This window comes from Lotus japonicus, chromosome 3, assembly GCF_012489685.1.
Source record: "Lotus japonicus ecotype B-129 chromosome 3, LjGifu_v1.2".
NCBI classification, from domain to species: Eukaryota; Viridiplantae; Streptophyta; class Magnoliopsida; order Fabales; family Fabaceae; genus Lotus; species Lotus japonicus.
The window spans coordinates 15,199,502-15,221,143 of NC_080043.1; the positions used below are offsets into that span (position 1 = coordinate 15,199,502).

At 36.1% G+C, this 21,642-nt stretch overlaps 1 protein-coding gene across 1 annotated transcript; it reads right to left on the reverse strand.

Moving 5' to 3' along the window:
• Positions 1 to 1,273: 1,273 nt before the first annotated feature.
• Positions 1,274 to 20,304, reverse strand: LOC130749667 (clustered mitochondria protein). The gene is made up of 29 exons (XM_057603040.1): positions 20,144 to 20,304; positions 19,322 to 19,664; positions 17,189 to 17,250; positions 16,810 to 16,999; positions 16,594 to 16,734; positions 16,326 to 16,482; positions 16,040 to 16,233; positions 15,843 to 15,944; positions 14,239 to 14,374; positions 13,980 to 14,108; positions 13,205 to 13,595; positions 12,366 to 12,470; positions 11,989 to 12,107; positions 11,513 to 11,621; positions 11,331 to 11,429; positions 9,956 to 10,090; positions 9,579 to 9,749; positions 9,362 to 9,448; positions 8,958 to 9,092; positions 8,608 to 8,763; positions 8,249 to 8,317; positions 7,012 to 7,170; positions 6,488 to 6,544; positions 6,369 to 6,409; positions 5,966 to 6,085; positions 5,053 to 5,362; positions 4,872 to 4,979; positions 2,359 to 2,430; positions 1,274 to 2,180 (listed from the first exon to the last, which is right to left on the reverse strand). The coding sequence occupies exons 2-29, from the start codon at positions 19,653 to 19,655 to the stop codon at positions 1,713 to 1,715; spliced, it is 4,356 nt and encodes a 1,451-aa protein (XP_057459023.1). The 5' UTR covers positions 19,656 to 19,664; positions 20,144 to 20,304; the 3' UTR covers positions 1,274 to 1,712.
• Between the last annotated feature and the right edge of the window lie 1,338 nt (positions 20,305 to 21,642).

Genomic DNA, 21,642 nt, shown 5'->3' on the forward strand with positions numbered 1-21,642 from the left:
ATAACAGTTTATATATCTATTTTATTAGTTTTATTTCGTTGAACAATTGACCAAAAAAAAATTAGTTTTATTTCCACTTACAATCGATCATGGCTCATTATAAGATTCATTGACCAAAAGAAATTATTGCAAGGTTTTTTATTCAATTTTTTTTAGAGTATGACTTCGAAGAAAATAATTTTAAAAAAATAAAAGATAAAATGAATTTGATTTGAGTCTTTTAAAAATAAAAAAAATTTATAAATCATGATATAACTATTTTCTCTACGGTACTTGTTGATTATTAATTTAATATTAATGTAGTGACAATGATTTTAAATTGAAAATATAATTCGTGTAGTTTATACCATATGTTGTAGATATTTTCTTATCAACCAATGACTCATTGATCTAATACCTAACCGAGTTGATGATTGGTCGAGTTTTTTTTTACAATTTTTTTATTAAAGGGAATAATGAGGTTTTTTTAAATAATAATAATAATAATAATAATAATAATAATAATAATAATAATAATGAGGTATTTGATAACACTAACGAAGAATATGCTTTTAAAATAAGAGAAAAAGAGTGTATAACTAAAGTTTCACTTAAAGAGGTTAAACATTGTAATGTCTCTTCATAAATATTCAAAAGGCCTCACATATTTACTGCACATGAAAAAAATGAGACACAACTTCAACAAGAAAGAGTTAGATTCTATTCCAACTTACTCTCTTTTTTTACACTTAGGAAGTAATCTAATAAAAAAGGTGCTTTATTTGTTATTAGTGTTATTTACATGCTTATATTGGGAACCTACATAGTAAGTGAAACTAGATGATTTCTATCACGCAATTTGATATGAAGAATATAGGTCAAGTTAACTTCATTTTAAAAATCAAGTTAACCAAATTAAATAATGAGCTTAGAATATGATGCTAGTCATATCAGCACTCCCTATGATGCTAGTCAACACTTGAGGAAGAACAATGAGAGTGGTATAACGATAAGCTCATATAGTTGGTAGTTTTATATACTGGATAAATTGTTCAATACCTTATACTGCTCATGTAGTAAATCGGTTGAATAAGTATACACATAATCCGAACAAGATCATTTGTAATTATATATTAAAAAGATGGCATCATAATCAGGTGCCATCACAAGTATATTTTACAAATTTTGATAAACCATTGGTACATTCGCAAAGACTACTATGTAGGCACACACATATAATCGCATTATGAATCTAGACCAAATACTAAGAGTTCATCCTATGCCAACCTCTATAAGATCAAGACTACATATCATTTTATCAATAATATCCTTCATAAGAACGTTGCAGCAAATTATTCTACAATTCTTATTATGAAATGAATTTGCCTCAATTCAACTGGCAGTTAAATAAGTTAACGATACACGGGCTCATATCAAAATGGAGGTTATATAACCCAATACCCCCCAAATATATAGTTCACTGAAAGATTTATCAGTGATTAGCCAGAAGACAAAAATTGAACTTTTACCACACTAATCTTTAGCATTCACTTGGATGGTCTGAGTCTACCAAAACCTACTGAGAAAGGGCAAGTAAACCCAAAATTAATTCCAACCACTACTCAACACTCTTCCAAACCTGAGCAGGTGAATCTGACCATCTCAAGAAAAATATCTGATCTCAAATGAATCTACCATTGCCAACTCTACACATAACTTACATGTTCAAAATTTCAAGCCCCAGCCTTTGGTTTTGACTTTGGTTTCTTACCATCCAATGATGAAAACCCCTTTCCCAGTCCAACTGGAGCCTGTTCTTGAACCGGCACTGATTGGCCGCTTTTGGCATCAGTTGGATCACTTGAAGGAATGCCATTTTCTTCCTTCTTTGCTCTGTCTACGTTCCCATTTTCCGCAACAGCAGCATCTGGAGTCGCACCGGAATTTATGATATTCAGAAGTTGGGTCAGGGGCGGCATGGCCTGTACCGGCACACCGTGTGGACGTACCAACAGACCCCTAGCTGCAGCCTTCTTCCTGACTTCAGCAGCAGCACGTGCCGCCCTTTCATCAATTCCCCTTCCTCTGTGGAGAGCCTCACCCATTATTGCAGCATTGAGAGATTTGTTAGCAGAAGCACCTGAACTTGGTCCACCGTTTGCTGAAGCAGCTTGGAATGCATGTATCAAATCAGGATGTGCCTGCCATTATATAAAATGCATTTCAGTAAGAAGTACACACCACAAGATAAATGACAAAAATGAAAGAAATGGAGCATCAGATATCCTTCAGGAGTGGCAAGGAGTCTGCTCAATATTAGCTATAGATGGCTGATAATATTATTGCATGCTAAAATTGAAGGAATGAAATGAAAAGTACCTTCAAGATATCAATAGCCTTCTGAGCCGAAGCTGCATTCAGAGCTTGACCCTTTTGCTTTTGAGCATTCATCTGCCAAAACAAGTTGTGAATTTCAAAGTCATTTACAGTTCCCAAAAATTTAAAAATACAAAAAACAAAGAACATGAATATCTACAGAAGCAAAAAGCTTTAGTATCCAGAAAACCTGCCTACTAATATTATATTTCACCCACAAAATGACATGTTTGCCATGAAAAAAACTTTCAACCAACCAAGTGTTAGCCAACTCCTCTCTCCCCCTAGAATAATTGTGCATCCTTCCATCTACTGTACCGCCCCGATTTCTCAAGTGTCACACAGTAAACCAACCGTCACCATTTTCGTAAAGAATTTTCGCCGTTCAATTATTAATCTTCAATTAATGACAAAAACTCAATTATTGCGAAACTCTTGAAACTTTACGAACGAATTTGCGGAATAAATAAATCATGCATTTCTGATTAAAAATAACATTTAATTAAACGAGGAAAAATAATCCCAAATCCGAGGGCTATGCCCTATACCAAATACATCAGTGCTCAAAACGGAAATAAATAAGGTTCCAATAATAGAGAAAAATAAAAGTAAAATCCGATGTAGCTCTCATAGGACACTCCCACATGTGAAAATTTCGACTCTACTCCTCATCATCGCTAGAAATGTATATGATCTCCGAAGTCTCGGTAACTCGACTCTTCCATAAATAAGCTGGTTCCCCCTCACAGATCCCGAGAGCCATCCACACTGCCTCTTCTTAGGCGGACGTTCTTCACTCGCATCTGGAACAGGCTCCAATGCGGGCATATCTCCATAGTCATCAACTAGGCTAGCTTCCTTTGGCTCCGGTGGTGAAGACTCCACTGTATTCTTCTCCTCAATCAACGGTGACTCAGTTGTAGTGTTTTCCGAAGGATCTTCTTCCTCCTTGTCCTCCCAGGACTCGAGCGGCTTCTCCACGGTAGTCTGATCAAATCTAGCAGGAGGGTAAGGCATTGTGATCGCCCCATCCTCGATGATGAACGGTTGATAGAGCATGCAACCGTCCAAGTCTTTGTGGTTGATCATAAAACAACCCAAAGACTGTCTCATTGCAGTCGCACTAAAACAACAAAAGTTTAAGTCAAACAGGTGTTATGCTCATGCCGGTACACGCTGGTCGGCGTCCCGTCCAGGTGATCCAGATGCAACATCAACAGCTCAGACACGGGAAAACAAACTTTCCGTGGAATACCAATGCCTTACCCTCCTGCTAGATTTGATCAGACTACCGTGGAGAAGCCGCTCGAGTCCTGGGAGGACGAGGAGGAAGAAGATCCTTCGGAAGATACTACAGCTGAGTCACCGTTGATAGAGGAGAAGAATGCAGTGGAGTCTTCACCACCGGAGCCAAAGGAAGCTAGCCCAATTGATGACTATGGAGATATGCCCGCATTGGAGCCTATTCCAGATGCGAGTGAAGAACGTCCGCCTAAGAAGAGGCAGTGTGGATGGCTCTCGGGATCTGAGGGGGAACCAGCTTATCCATGGAAGAGTCGAGTTACCGAGACTTCGGAGATCATATACATTTCTAGCGATGATGAGGAGTAGAGTCGAGATTTTCACATGTGGGAGTGTCCTATGAGAGCTACATCGGATTTTACTTTTATTTTCCTCTATTATTGGAACCTTATTTATTTCCGTTTTGAGCACTGATGTATTTGGTATAGGGCTTAGCCCTCGGATTTGGAATTATGTTTTGGGATTATTTTTCCTCGTTTAATTAAAGGTTATTTTTAATCAGAAATGCATGATTTATTTATTCCGCAAATTCGTTCGTAAAGTTTCAAGAGTTTCGCAATAATTGAGTTTTTGTCATTAATTGAAGATTAATAATTGAACGGCAAAAATTCTTTACGAAAATGGTGACGGTTGGTTTACTGTGAGACACTCGAGAAATCGGGGCGTTACATCTACCACCAATGGTCTAAATTTTTTTATTGCCTTTTCCTATAATCTCTCTCTACCACACACACGCACTCACTCTGAATTCATCTCTCTTCCTCCTCGCTCTAGTGTTTGCCCCACGATTTTCAGGGATACTATTGCTTAATTCCCCTAATTACTGTAAATGTAATAGTCTGTCATTTTCTGTCTTTCTTGAGAAACACATTTGTAGGTAAAAACTGCAAGTAAATTGATTCAGTCAAGTACAAATACCTGTAGTTCAAGCATCTTAAATGTGTTAATCTCTCTCTCTCTCTCTCACTCTCTCTCTCTCTCTCTCTCTCTCTCTCTCTCTCTCTCTCTCTCTCTCTCTCTCTCTCACACACACACACACACACTAACTTACTCTACATCTCAAATCCTCCTCCCTCTAGTGTTTGCGTTGTGACTTTCCACGATATTATTGCCTAATTCTACTAATTACTGTAATATTCTCTTTCGTAGTGTTTTCTTGAGAAACACATTTGTAGGCAAACTGCAAGTAAATTGATTCAGTCCAGTACAGATACCTGTAGTTCACGCATCTTAAATGTGTTCATCCAGTTCTGCGAGTCCCGTGTCCTTGAATCATCCTCACCAAGTTGTTTTACAAGTATATCATATGTTTTTTTCTCATGCTGTCAAACCGAATGTCAAAATCAGTCAACCATCCAATGTTACTACTAATACCAATTTAATCAATATGCGTACCTGGTGAGAGAGCTTGAAAGCACCCATACAATTAAATGCAATGGCAAGAGCATGATAACAGACAGCAGTTTGAATATGTTCCTCGCCAAGAAGCCTTTCGTTCTTCTTTAAAGCTTCTTGCAGATAACGAAGAGCTGTATCCATCTTTCCTATATCCTGATACATCATCGCAACATTTATAAAAGTAGCTGCTACATCAGGATGATCTGGCCCTGATGACAAACTTAATAAGATCAAAGCCCGGGACATATGGCGAAGGGCAAGTTCCGTCTGGTTAAGTCCATGGTAGAACAGAGCCATATTTCCATAGCTGCAGCAACAATATCACAGATCACAAAAAGTTCTATAGATTATAGACCATATTGTATATGACATCTTTAAAAATTAATATATGCATTAAGTATATATGCAAACCATTGACAAAAACTGATATATTTCTAACATGATCAAATTGCTACATTAACATGACAAATACAATAAGCCAACATCATAGAATAACATGACCCGAACCATAAAATGATAAAAACGCCAAACAATATCAGGGACAGGAAAAAGAAACTAAGCAAAAAAAAAACAATAAAAATAGGTTAAAAAATATTCCAAAAAGAAAAAATCTCAGCCAATCTCAGCCAGCTAAACAGTGACCAGTTTGAACGGTTGGCACTGGCTTTTGAACTTCAGTTTTATAGGTGAGAACAGTCCAGTTCGCAGTCAAGTTAAATTTTCAACACCACATACATAGACCTCCAATTTTCTGTAACTTGGTTTCCCAAATTTTATTTTGTTGACCAGTGTAACATCCTAATTTGGCTTGGCATAAATACAACTGTATGCATGCATATTGGAAATTTGTGGAACATATAACACCAAAATATCATGGAGATGAACTGAAGATTAGTAAAATGGGGAGTGCCTGTGAGCGGTATCAGGATGATCTAGACCAAGACAACGTTCGTTGATAATTAGTTCCTTATGTTGTTGCATGATAGCCCCAGCCATATCTCCAGCATGATACAAAACCATGGCAAGATACCTGAAATTCAATAATATTTTAATTAAGATTAAACAAACAACAACACAAGATAACATCAATTAAAAAAATGATAAGCTGGAATTTATAACAAAGGACACAAAAGTGGGCTATAAATCTTCAATTTTACAAGGCATGGCAACTGAAATCATATATGATATGAGAGTTATGACACATCCATCATTCCAGGTCTAAAGCAGCATGGCAAGCAGAATTCATGATAAGAAGATTGAACTTGGAGAATTTTAAGCATCATGCCAACATGATGGAAATAGATATTACATACCGACAGCAATTAGCAACCTCCCGATGCATAGGACCAGTAACCTGCAGTTTATTAAACAATGATTATTATGTGCACAGGAAACTTATCCAAGAGAGATAAAATAAAACTGAATTTCATGCCTGTTGTAAAATGGAGAATGCCTCTGAAAATAAAGTGTAGGCTTCACTGAGCATGCCCTGCATCAAACAGAAAACTAAACATCAACACATTGTGGGGAAAACCAAAATCACAAGAACCACAAGCCAAATGTCCATAATTTACAAATTCACATTACAGGATTGAACACATTTAAGAGTGCCATCTTAGGAAGCATAACACTTCAATTTGCTAGGGGGCAAACTCAAGAAGATAAACCAGTAGTTTGAAGTATTTAGATTTTTGTTAACCTCTTAATACAACTTCACAAAAGAAAATTAAATCACAGTTAGGAATCCAAAAAGATGCTACAGATAACAATAACTATATAGCTTCCAAACCTTACAAAAATGTATTCATTCCTTTTTTCTTGTTACAATTGGAGCAGAGGTTTGTACTTATGACAAGCCACAAACTACACAAACCACTCACAACCAGTTTCCTTATGCTTAAAATGTATTCATTATATAACTTAGTAGTCAAATACAATATAAAGCAAGGTAAATACCTCAGCCAATTGAAGTTTTCCCGTTTCAACAAGTTCCTTGGCTTCTGAACATGCAGGTACTGAATGCTTGACTACTGGTCGAAGATCCAAAACATCTGATGTTTGGAAGGGTGCTGCAGAACTAAGATCATATCTACGAGCTGCAATGGTTATACCGGCCTGAAAAAGAACGGTGAAACCCATTCACAAATATTTAATGGCAAATTGGTAAAAAGCCCTATTCGACATCAGAATTCAATTATTCACAACTTGTAGCAGTAATTTTAGGGATGGGGGGGCTCTGACTTCAAGTGCAAGCAAGCATTGCCGAACACATAAGCAAAGGCGAAAAGAATAAATTACTTCAAGTGTTGTCAATTTAGGAAAATCAATGCTATTTTCATGACATAAAATTGGTTGTAAGAGATTAGTAATCCAGCGTCCCTTTACAGTGATATACAGAAACAATAATGATATGTTCACACCTCATTTTTAATACACCTCACTTCCACCTATTTTTATTTCTATCTCTCTCATCTTATCATCTATCACATCTCATACTTTCTCTCTCTTACTTTTTCTTTTCTTTCTATCTCTCTCCTCCTTCCACCTCTCTCCCCCTCAAAGGGAGGTGTGAAGAGAACATTATTCATACAGAAATACGTAATTTAATAACTTACGTATTGGGCAAGGATAGTTGTAATTTGTAAATCTTAAATTTGGGCTATGCATAACTATACCCCTAAAGCTAGCTCTTGGGGTAAGGATTGCCGAAACCTTTATAATCTACTTTGGCCATATCTCTAGGTGATGTGGAATATCAATACACCTACTTCACACCTCGAACTGGACATCTGGCGGATGGGTTAATTTTCATATAGCAGTGGGAAGTCTAATATCAGATAGAAGACAGAATTTGATACCATCTTGAATTTAGACTTGGTCTAACTCTATCCCCAAAGCTAGCTCTTGGGGTGACGATTGCCCAAGCATTTATAAGCTCTATTTTGACCATATCTCTAATTGATGTGGGATCTCAACAGTAAACCAACTCACGTTTTTTTAACATATCAAGAAATACAAGGTCAGAAAACATGACTGAATCAGCATAAATTGAGAGCAAAAAAAAAGTACTTTCTGAAAATAAAAATGAAAGCTTCATGTCATTGGACCTATTGAAAGATTATAAAAGCAAGACCATGAAAAATCAGTATAAAATATTTACACTGCCAATGAACTGACTAAACTGTAAATGTACCTTCAGACAGAGATTACGTATAACAGAAATTTTCCTAACCCGTGACCTTGCATCCTCTGGCAACTCAAACTGCAACGAAGTAATTAAAAGTTCAAGACAAAACAAAGAAACAAAAACAAAGAGCATAAACATCCAATTTAATGGTACACAAAAGAAATTGAAATGTTTAGATAACATATATTAGAACATAACAAATAATATAGATCAAGGGAGCAAACACCACAATGGCAACGGCATCACCAAACCTCTCGTTCAACTAAAAACACTCAAATAACAATATATACAAACTTTCAGATGTATTTTAAATTGATTGCTGCAGTGGTTAATAACATATATTCAGGTTAGGCAATAGCCAATACCTCATATTTGAGCATTGCAAATTCTTGAATGTCTGACCAAACAGTATCAGAGCTCATATTCACATATGAAGGTTGAGTTTTTCTTAAAGATGCCCTTCCTTTCCATTGTGTTTGCCCTTTGGAATGCTTTCCAGAAGACTGATTCCCTTCTTGTTCCTGAGAATTAAAGATGCAGGATTAAAAACTAATTAATCGACACATGAAAGCTTATAAAATTTGATAGGAAAACAAAACTTGGTTTCCACAACCTAAGGATCCTGAGATAATTTAATGGATCATGGCACATAAAAAGTAGTGAATTCGGACATATAACCAGCAGTTATATTGAAAGTGAACAGTACTGGACATACCTTTTTAGGAGTTCTGGACTGTGTGCTATTAGCATTTATTTTTCCACCAGGGGCTTGACAACTTCCAAATAGGCAGTTCAAGAAATGAGAAATTGCTGGTGCAAGATCATGATCCTCTGTGTCTCTCAACAAGTCCTGCAAACGGCACATGAATTTAGGAGTGGGGGGCGAAAAGCACTATACATCAGGAGCACAATCTTAAATATCACTTCTATTTGCATGCAGAAATTATTTTCAGAATATAGCTTATACTCTGTGATTCATCATGTCAACATCAATCAAAGTATATCAAGTTTATCATGCTCAGCTGCTCATGTTTCAGATAAACAAAAAATTTCAAATTCTAAATAACCAAATATGGGTTAAAACAGAAATAACTGAAATGCTTAAGGTAGATTTATCACCTTGATTACATGCTTCGCCGATCTAACAACAATTTCATTATTACAAAGATCCCACAAATGAGGCAGATGTTTAGTCCCTCCAGCCACCTTCACAGAAATATGGCATATCAGAAGACAAGAAATGTCATGCAAACCACACAAAAAAAATGGCACATGGTTCACATGACCAGCTCCCAAAAGAAATATTACAGTATCAATCAAAATATACAGTGCTTACTTTGCCAATATAGCGAACATTAATGCCATGAGCATGAAGTGCTTCTGTTAATGTTTGGCCATCCATAGGTGAAACTTCAAGGGTGCATAGGTCTTGTACAAACTTCGGAAGTACGACGTCAGTAAGATATTGACTAACTTTTCTCACATTTGCTTCATCAGCTGCAATTTCCTGGTAAATATGATCGAATACAGCCATATAAGAACATCGTAAAATACTATGAGGCACCAGGAAGTTTTCACCAACAAAGTAGATGCATACTTATACACACCATCAAGATATGTGTGGGCAAACACAACGTTACATACTTACATGGATGAAGACAGAAAAGAAACATATTTAGTTAGAAGTAGATAGGAAAAAGAAGATTAAAATACCTCTGGACTCCCAGCAAGTTTGAATCCAGTGAAAACATTAGGATTGAAAGTAATTTCGTCTTTGCAACCAGAGGTTTCAGTAGATGCAGAAGCATGTCCTTTCGCATCCTCCGCTTTTTCTTCTACTGTTAAATCCTGTAGAAAGCAATTGAAGCACAAAGCCATAGTCTATACAGTGAGTATTGGAACTTAATCGGAAGAGGATATCTCCCATACACCTTAAACTTATAACCAATCAAATGCATAAAACAATATTCTACAAGCAATGAACTTGGTTGTTCAACCATGAATGAGTGACTGCATTTATCTCATTGTACATTACTTATGCCTAATCATGTAAGGTGCCTAACAAATTTCCACGCATTAAATATGCCAAAGCAATGGGTTAGGTTTCTGTTAATAAACAAATTAGTTAGGTTGTAGTATCAGTTGTAAACTAATACAGGGCAAGCCTTGCACTCTATAAATAGAGCTAATTTGTTAAAATTTACTCCCATTCATATCATTATGTTGAAATTCACTTCTGAGATCACTCTCTGATCTCTCTATGTCCAATTTCTCTTGTTTTCCCACTCCCATTTTCTGCCATGGCATTTTCAGACAAACCAGACAATTAATCCAGCAAAAAACCCCAATCATTTTTGTTTATAGTTAACGGGAGTGGAATTACACTGAAAATAGCCACTTCACACACTAACACATATATAGCAAACAAGAATTCTTGGGCGACTGAACACTAAAGCTCCTGGCTTTCCACTCGAGTAATAATGCTTCATGTTATAAATACATTCCATTGGGCGACTGAACACTAAAGCTACTACATATCTTCAATATCCATTTGGTCCAACACATCTAGAAAGAGAAAGGGGTGACCGCCATACAATGTCATTCCAATAAATGCCTATGTAATTGCGTGAATGTGATACAAGATGAAATTGAAACATGTTGTTTCTTTCCACAGTGCACCAGAGACAATGAGCACAAGTCATAATACTTAGCAGATTCATAAAAGCATATTACTTTTTACGTCAAACTTGTTAGAAGTAATATAAAAATAACTCATATTTTCACAAAATAGATTACACTTTTGGGATAGTTTGTTCATGATATAACATAGCCTCTTTATGATTAATGGTCTAGAGTTTAATCCTTGTTGTCTCCCATTCTTTATAACAACAACAATTATAATAATAGTAATGAAAGTTAAATTTCAGCACATAATATATGGTTTGTGCTTTGTATACGTTTCAAGCCCAAAAGGCTTACTTGAGGCGCAGGTGTTAACATATGATATAAAAGATCATTCACGTACTTTAACCCATCAGCTTCAGCTTATGGGTCATGTACAACCATGTGTTACTCCTATAACACTTACCGGCTTGTCAGCGTCAATGCCATTTTGAGAATCAGTAGCCAAATTATCTGCACCTTGAGTACTCGTCTCCTCAGATTTGGTTGTCTCAGCTGCTTGGACCTATTTTTACATAGAGCCAGCTGAGTAAAATTGAACATACAAAGCAGATCCCAAATACTGTCAACATCAGATAGTGTATATACCTGACAAAAGGCAGTAATTAATTCTTGTCTCAAGATACAAAATCGAGAACCAGGTCCACTATAGTTGGCATCCCGAGGAGTTGCCCTCAACAAATCAAGAAGATAATGCCTGATTAGGTTATGAAAAAAGTAGAGCATCAGTGCACAGCAGTAGCACAATAGACTATACGTACAAAAATGCAAGATGTAATAAACTAAGCATGAACATCAGAACAGATAACATCTTTAGCTAACTTAAATTTAAAAGTGTTCAAGAAAATATATCCAACAACAAATAACGAATGGAGTTAAAAATAAACAAATATATCAGCAATGTTGGATTTAAAATCTTCAATGCAGTTGGAAATGACATCAGGGCACTTGGAAATGACGCTTTTTTTATGATGCACTAGCAAGTAGCAAATATGCGGAGAGGACTGACGAGGTCACTAATAAAGCACATACTATATAAAAATACAAACAAACTCAATCACTACCTGTCATCGCCACCAACAATGCCCTTGCACTCCACTGGTGCAGCTAATTTGAAAACATTTCCAGATCCATCAAGGACTAAATGTTCCTTCAAATGGAGGCGTTTGGCAGCCTCAGATACCTAAGGTAAGAAAAGCTTAGAATCAAAACAAAAGAAAAATCCATCCCATAGAGAAACAGGATAAGAGAATACATAGTTACAGTTTTCATCAAAAGCAATTAAAAACACTTATTTTCCCTCAACAACAAATTTTCATACAATTTACTGTCACCTACAATAAGTCTGATGGTAACACACGCAAATACCATAAAAGCTTAAAACTCAAATCTGACATCCTTGAAAAAAAACATTACATTAAACTTCTGCATCCTTCCTCACCTTAGAATGAAAATCTTCATTCCAGCAAATTTTTTTCCCATTGTCAACAGAGCCATACAAGAGAGAGTCTGACTTGTCCCCTTGAAGAATGCCTGGTAAAACACTCTGGAGCAAAATATATAATTTGAAATCAGAACAGTTTAAATTTAGAACAAATATTTATGAGGTTTCAAATAAAAAAACAATGAACTAAATATTAAGAATAAAATCCAGCACATAACACAGGTGAATCTATTCAATGTAGAACTTCTATTGGCTTCATGATCAACATATAATTATGAATTAGTAATAAGTAATAACAGATTGGTACACCAAAAACATTTGTGCCTCACCAGTATCAATAAGGGCGCTTCAAAAAACGAATCATGAAATTCTTTTACACTGATGTGAAAATATGAAATAATGAATTGATATTATCTTAGGTGAAAACAGACAAATATCTCTAACAAGTACTGCCATCTGCCCTTAATAACATTTGAACAATAATAACTTTATAAAAAATGAAGAAAAATAGTATGAATTACATCCTATAAGCTAAAAAAAAAGAAATTCAAATATCTTGCCATGTTTTACTACCACTTTGACGCATTTCAGCATGTCCCAAATTTTTATTTTCACCATTTTCAAGCTGTTTGGACATGCTCAAATCGAGTAAGTTGTATTTCAAAATATTTTCAGAACAGAAGTTCCAAAAAGGTTATAGAATAGGTAAAAACGAGCTACTTTTGTGCTTCTTAAACAAGCATGCACTGGTCTTAAATCCCATAATTAACCAGTAACCCCCCTTTCACGAGAAAAGAAGAAGTTACGAACAGGTGGATATGAGCTTTTTTACTCACCTGAGCTACAACTCTGTGACCCCTGTAGTCAATTATAGCCATAGCAAGATTGTAAAGTCCAGGGACATCAGCTTCCTGGTAAGCCTTGGTGCCCTTCAAATCATTGTTCGCCGAAGCATATGTGGCTTGCTCATTCTCAGCCAGCTGACCTTCAGGAGAAACATCATCAGTGACTTCTGTGCCATTAAGATCTTCTGTACTTGAAGTATCATTTTTCCCCCCATTGGGAACCTGACTGTCTCCATGAAGTACAATATGAGAAGCTTTATCAGAAGAACTTTGCAAAGTGCCAGCACTCCGTGTTTGTGAATTACTATCCGGATGTTTTTTGGACAGCTTCTCAAGGTCAGCATCAATAGCAAAACTAAAGAATATATTGTTGTGCACATACCTACAACCAAAATTAAGCTGATCAGCAAAAAAAAGCATTCCAAGTACAAGGGACACTTGAGTAGAGCAAGGGGAAATACCACAGATAAAGGCATTTGAGCCATGACAAGTTGAAAACAACAATCTAAACAAGACATATATCATTCTTGGGACTGTCAAGTCATGAAGATTCTTCACAAGGAATGTGAATCTTCAATTCATCCCTCCCCAGCCAGAAGAAAAAAAAAGATAACATGCAACTTCCTCTAGAGCATAATATTCAACCTCTTGAAACAGTAAAATATAAACACACAGGAAAAAACTATTTAAGGTTTTTGAGAATATAAAGATTCAAGAACATCTTTAACAAATCGCTTAAGCTTTATAACAGTGAAGGACCACTAACATGTGAAAGCATTCTGGATCGGTTGGGTTTATTGGAGGAATACACCCACTTATCACTCCAACAGCACCATTAATGGCTGCATCAACGAAGTCTGATGTCACTTTATAAAGTGCCCTATCCCGCAAAATCCTGCAGTAGTGAAAAAATCACCCAAGAAGCATAGACAAAGAATAGAATTAAGCCATTACCAACCTAAAAACTAAAGAACAAGCACACTTCAAAACCCATTTATTAATGAATGAGAGAAAATTAAGGGTACCTCTCCTGTGGAGTTATATGAGAAAATTCTCGACAAGATTGTAATTCCTCATTCCAATCTCTTTGCATGCCAATTGGCTCACTGCCATACAGAAGAGTCAAGGAATTTTCAGCTCTGGCTGCATCGCGTCTGTGGTCTGCCAACACATGAAACCGCATTATAGAATACATCAAACCATCTTGAGGTTCACATATAATGAACCTGATTACAAGGTCTCCATATAATTTCAAGACAGAAGTTATGGAACAACAATAACAATCCAAAGCCTTTTTCCCACCAAATGCAGTTGGCTACATGTATAAACAATGAAATTGGAAGATGCGCTTTAGATCTAGGTCCTATCTAATAGTCATCTTAGAAATTTTCTATAACTGTTGAACTATCCATCATTTGATCAACTCTTCACTCGGAACATCTAGAGGTTTTCTTATATATAATCAAACCATTTTAGGCACCACTCTACCACCTTTAAGTCAATACATCGCAACACTTTCTTTAATACATTCATCCCTCTAATCATATCTCATTTGTATGTCCCCTCATTATGTGATGTTCTCACCTCTACAACATTCAGCTTATGTTCTTGTTAGCATTAATAATATCACACTACGTCACTACCACAAAGCAACTGGATTTTCTCAATCATCCTTCATCAACACTTTTCTCACATCTATGAGTTACAGCGTAAAAACCCTTCACAAAAGCTAGTGGCAAAAGATAAAATCTTCAAAAATTGATTACATCCATTATTATGTTTTGACTCACTAACAAAAAGTTCTAAAAATTTATTCATCAAGCAAATATCCGTAATAGCATCATTTTCCCCAACTGGCAGAAGAACTTGCTTGCCTCAATTAAAGTAAATGATGACAAGAATGCCTGAACTGAAAACTACATACCTAGCCAACTAGATCAAACATTAGATGTGCCAAAAGAAAGATTTTCAATTGACAGTTTGCTCACAGTTAACAAATAAGGAAATACTTATGACCTATAAATAAAGGAAAAGCAGCACTATCTTCCAAATCCAGGAGCAGAAATTACTATAACATAAAGAATTGAAAAGAAACAGGAGTAAATTAAACTCCCCCTTGGGAGAAGCCTAAATTACGCTTCCCTCCCCTATAATCTGAAAAATAATATTCCTCTCTCCAAAATGGTGAATATTTGTTACACTTCAGTCCTCCATTCAAATGTAAACAAACTTAATATAACATTTTTTCTCTATCTATGATTCAAATATGGGTCACTAGAAGATGAAATAAAGATTTTGGGCGAAATTCCAAAGCCCGTAAAATTGTTGTTCAAAACATCATTTTATCTTTCACAATCATCAATATGTTAAAAATTAGTTGCCAATGACACCGAAAGTTGTAGAGAAGGAAAACTTTCTGAAAGGCGCATTCAGTGCTGCTGCTCACTTACCTTTAAAGATTTATTTACGTTAAAATGGACTAAACTGTAATAAATATTTATCTTCAGGGAAAGGAGAGTAAATTTTGAAATCAGGAGGAAGGGAAGTGCAATTTAAGCTATTATCAACACGGGCGTATAATTTACCCAAAGAAATACTGATGAAACAAAATGCCAGAGGTTGAACTCACCTGGAACAGGGTAAAAGCCAAGCCACGAATTAGGTGGCAACAATGACTGCACATTTTCAAAAGGATGGGCAGCAGCTCTACCCTCCAATATTTCGCGGAAAGCTTCAAATGGGATGAAACAGGCCAAGTTTTAGATGTCAAAGCAAAATGTTGAGAAACATAAGTCTTTAAAAGAATACTTAATTACACTTTATTACCTTTTTTGAACTTTGGGCTGATTTTCTGTAAGAGAGCAACAAGAGTTGTAGCTTCAAAAGTAGCTTTACTTGGCCTTGGGTCAAGAGTGTTTGCTGAGCTTGAGTTGACATAAAACATTTTTGTACTTCCCGTAATAGAAAACTTATTACTCTCAAGAGTTATCACATCCAAATAAATCAAATCTCCAACAAGCCTGCAAACCACAGAACAGCCTTGTCAATTATAATTAAATGATAAATGAAGCCATAGAATGATGCTACCTGAAGAGGATATTTCTCAAGTTACCTTCTATAGTTCGGAGGAGGATTGAAGGATGAAAACACCATGCTGTCCAAACATTTAATATCCTTCAATGGGGATGATAATAAATTACCCAATGAACCAGAAATGTCCTCCATATAACCAAGCCCATCAAGCTCAGGAGCTTCAGGTTTTAAGGTTTCTGATATTTTAAATGCAGAAGCAGACTAGTTACTAAATATTTCAGAAACAAAGTACAGATCAACACATTATTTCAGTAAAATTCAATCAAGGGAGAGAGGATATCACATACCTCCAGAATTTGCAGCTTTATTTTGTGCGATCTCATTCTGGAGGGCAAGTGATGTTGATAGTGAAGAATGGAGGTTAGAAAGAGAAAGCAACTCTCTTGTGCGGTGGACATGAGCCCTTATAGATCTATCATCATAAAATGCTGCAAAGACAATTCATCATATTATAATCCACCAATGGCTACACATCTTACTACTGCAAGAGCTAAAGTTCATACCAGGAACCATTTCCAAGGAGCAACCACCAGTTGTAATATCAGCTACCTCGGAAATTTCATTATAATCTTCCAGGTGATGAGTGGATGCATCCTTTGTATGCAGTAGTAAATCATAGCATGTAATAAAGCATGTCTCTGGAGCATCAAGAAGAAACTGTCTTATATCCATGACAGAGTCTCCTGGATTCAACTGTGAATCAACTAAACAGCTTAGAAAACGCTTTCCATGAGATATACCACACAATATGCCAAAGATGTTAACTTGATACGATAAATAGTTTTAAATGCAAAATCTCTGCCAATATCATCTAAAAACCTCTTGATTCCTCAGTTCACACAATGCCAAATAACAATCAAAAGCTTCATGAAGTTAACTCACCTGTAGCTCAAGCTTCTCCCCAGTTTGAGTTTTAACAGAAACAGGGTAAAGTTGAAGATCACCTGCACCAGTTGGGAAGGATATTAGCTATGAAGTTCCTATATCCATTACCAACAATAAAGAAATAAAATGAAGACAAGTTAACCTTAATTGGACTACATAAATTATAAAATATCATTCAGCAGTACAAATTATAAACGTGAGAAAAATTTGACAATCACTTAATGATTGGAAAATCAAAGGATCAAATAGGTATGGCAAAGCTTGACTTGGCTCATAAAATCATTGGAAGAAAATTTGTCAAAAAGACTGCATAACGGATAATCCCAGTAATGTTAAATTTTAAACCATGCGAAGGAAATTAAATAACAGGGGAGTGATACAAAAGAACCAAAAAGTAGAGGAAATACTGATCATAAAAAAAGATTAACAAAATTATGAGCATAGCAACAAAAATTGAAAACATCTAGAAGTAGTTGTTAGAAACAAAAACAGCTAACAATGACCCCGGAAAAAGAATATGCAGAGAAAAAAATAAAACAAGAAACTCGGGGACACAGAAAGCTATTGTGCACGATGATGTGCCCAAAGCAATTCTGATCCCTAAATTAGTTTTGGGTGCCAAAAGATCTTAGAGCTCCTAAATAATGTGCTGTTGTTCAGCCTGTTGGGTTGAAATTGGGCTTGGGTGAGATTACATTAAGAAGTTGGGCTCCCTACCGAACACAGGCAATATTACGGTCACTATTTCACCCTACTATAGCCCGCTATTTAAATGTTCCAATATAGATATTCACGAGCAGCTCTAGGCCTCTCTGTTCTGTTATGCCACTTTTGCCAACCATGATTTGAAGTTGGTAAGAATAATTTTATCATAAAAGATTATAGTAACTAGTTGTACTTCCTTTTGCAACAAAAGACTAAGCAAATTTTAAAAAATGGCCCAGAATGTGTTTAAAAATGCTGAGATTTATAATTTCAACGAGACTTAATTTTTAAATAATTGGCTTTGAATTATGAACTTGGAATAATCATTACATGGTTGGGAATATTATTCACAGGCGTAATTAATCTTTATTCGGGTGCATATAGCATAATTTATTAGCCGCTGTCAAAGTAAAAACATTGAAATAAGTTTTAATTACAAAAAGACAAGTTCAGTAACTTTTGAATGAGATGCATTAACGTAATTAATTCTTGGACAGTTTTCTCCAATGAGCAGTTTCTACAGCAAACTATGAAATAGTAATGCATTTCGAAAGCAACAAAACTAAAAGAATCAGAAGCAGTCAATCTACCTTCGGCATCAGCGTTCAATTTTAGGGTTTTTCAATGAACACTAGAATTGTGATAAGGACTGTACTTCCGATTACAAAATTGCAAACAATTGCAGGATGATACGGCCACACAGTCACAATGCTGTCGCCAAGACCTCAAAAGCTGCAATATTACAGCCGCAATTGCCCTTGTGGACGACAATTCAAACCCATTCTCATAGATACACTTAAAGTAGGTTGTATCTATTTCAAATACACACGTAAAGTAGGACTTCATCCTTTTCGTAGGACAAATTTCACAAGATTAAATATATGAAAAGGACTAAACTGAAGATCTATACACAACAAAAGGAATCACATGCCTATGACTCTAAGGAGAGGCACAAAGTTAGCTCAGCCATCTTGGCACCTCGGAAGCGCATTTCCGATTCAGGCCAAGCAAAGCAGACCTTTAGCTCCCCATCAATAACAGGAAAAAAAAACCACTTGAAAGCTTGCATGATCAGAATTTGAAAACTTGTTGGTCTTTTAGACTCGGCACCTCCGATTTATGAATTAAATATCATAATGATTTATTACGTTACGATTGAGTAGTAAGGTGGGCACTTTTTGGCGGCTAGCATTACATGCCTCAAGATGTATAAGATGTAGGTGGGCACTTTTTGGCATCTATAAGATATTAGGATGTGTTACACAAGTGTTGTCAAATCGCGATCGCGGAAAATCGCTAACGTGTAAGATGTATTTAATGTAAAACAAATCAAAACTAGCTGATTTCAAAACTGCCTTAATACAAATATGCCACCGCTAACGTGTAAGAGGTATTTAATGTAAAACAAATCAAAACTAAATTCACCTTGCTTCAGTTGGCTCCCTTCATTTGTTGTTTCATGCTCCGTCACCTCTGGATTGACACTAGTCGAATCAGGAGTGGCTCCAATTTCACCGGCATCCGTTTTCGCAGATTCCAAAGCGCTCCCTTCATTTGTTGTTTCGCGCTCCTTCACCTCTGGAACAACACTAGTTGAATCAGGAGCGGTTGCAATTTCAACGGCATCCGTTTTCGCAGATTCCGAAGTGCTTTCCACATTATCCTTCGCAGTAACACCAGATTGAACAGACGGTTCTGAAGAACTGGTTGCATTATGCGATCCTTTTTTGTTCCTCCCCTTATTCGATTTTCCAGCCATTTTTTCGCGCTAAAAATCCAAACACAAACATCTCAATATCACAAGAAACAAATATTCACACGAAACACAAACAGGAAGGGCTATGTTTTAAATGTTAAAAACATGCAAACATTCACACCCTAAACATCAAGATCAGCATTAACCTAACTCAGAAGTATGCAAACCGAAATTAGTGACGTGCGCAACAAAAACCAGCATCCATCAAACATTGAATTGAAATTAAGTGAAGATTTAAGTTCCAAACAAAACAAAATGATCATAGTTAAGCCATAAAAAAATAATTGAAAGATCTCGAACTTTAGGTATAATTCCCATAAAAATGACGTGAGAGAAAGCAGAAATATAAATTGGAAAATAGTAACGATAGCAACAACAACAACAACAAAATTCAGTTAATTCCACGGAAACCCACAAAGTAAAACGATCAAGTTAGGCATTCTATGAAAGAAGAAAAATAACAGAATAGAAGCTAGCTCTATTATTATTACCAGCGAGATAGGGCTTGAAACAATTGAAGGTGAAGTGCGGATTATTGAGGAAAAGGCATAGATAGACGCACGGAGCAGGGTTTTAGAAGGCTTTTGAGCTGTGTATGTAAGAGACAGATGATAGAAAGAAGTGGCTGAGGCTGAGAGAGGCGGCTTCGGAGGAATACAACGTACAAACACTCAACCCATATTTCTTATGGGCTTGGGCCTTTATTTTTTATTCTTACGTATTCCCTAGGCTAGAACAATTCTAGGAGATTCAAAAAATAAATTCAAAAGGTGAGTATTTCGGTATAATTTTCCCTATTATGAGTTTTTTATTTTTTTATTGAGTGTTTTAAAAAATTTAAATATATATTTATCTATATATCTTAATCGTAATCTTATCTTATCGTATCGTATTGTAATCCGCTGTAGACCTGGGCTTGCAGCAGGCATGGGATCAAGGACATCGAAATGTTATATGTCAGTCTGACTGTTTACGTCTAGTTAAAGCTCTCCAGATGGGTGCCACTGCTGAAACATTATGGGAAAGGAAGGTGATAGGAAAGGTGAAGGCCAAGCTCAGTTGGGATTGAAATGTCTCCATATAATGGGTACCTCGCGAACAAAACAAGGCGGCAGATTTCATGGCGAAGCAGGCATCGAGAGAGGTCTCCTCGTGAAGGCTGTGGCGGTTCACACCGATGGCTGTTATAGAGCACTTTTATAGTGACATTATTAGTAGTTAGAGCTTGTGTTTTTTAGATTTCCTCTTGTAACAAAAAATATCTTATCGTAATCTTTATATATAATAATAAACAAGAGTTTTGGTAGTCTTGAGAGTAAAACGGTAATACAATAAATCAATTCACAATTGATTTTTTCATGTGATCACAAAGCCTCGAGACCATTGGTCTCATGGCTGTCGGCTATGAAATTATTATAAAATTTCAATTTATATTAAATAAAGACAATAAAATTTGTGTTCCAATGTCAACAAGGGAAGAATGAGTTACATTCATCTTTTCTGAAAAGAAGGCAGCAAATCCAAATTTATTAAATAGACGTGGTTTTCTCTGGCACCTCTGGCACAATACTGTATGATAACTCAAACACCTCAACCTTCATAACCATCGCCACCCAACTTTTCCTTCTGCACCCACAAACCAAGCTATTATCTTTGTTTCACATATCACCTTTAAATCCCAAAGGGGTATCTCATTCATGGAGGACCTATCCACCCATAACGAACTAGAACCCAATAAAGAGAAAGTGACGGTGCACACCACCACTGTTGACAACAACATCACACACCACATAGTCAGTGGCGGAACTTGGCCTAAATCTTTGGAGGAGCAAAAAAAATACTAAATATAGAATATCACGCCGAAGTGTTGGAGGTTGGATTTGAACACAGAACCAAATGGATGAGAAAGCTAAATCTGACCACTGGGACAACATCCATACTTGTCTATTCTCTTGTAATTTAAATATATATAGTAATTCTGAGGGAGCCA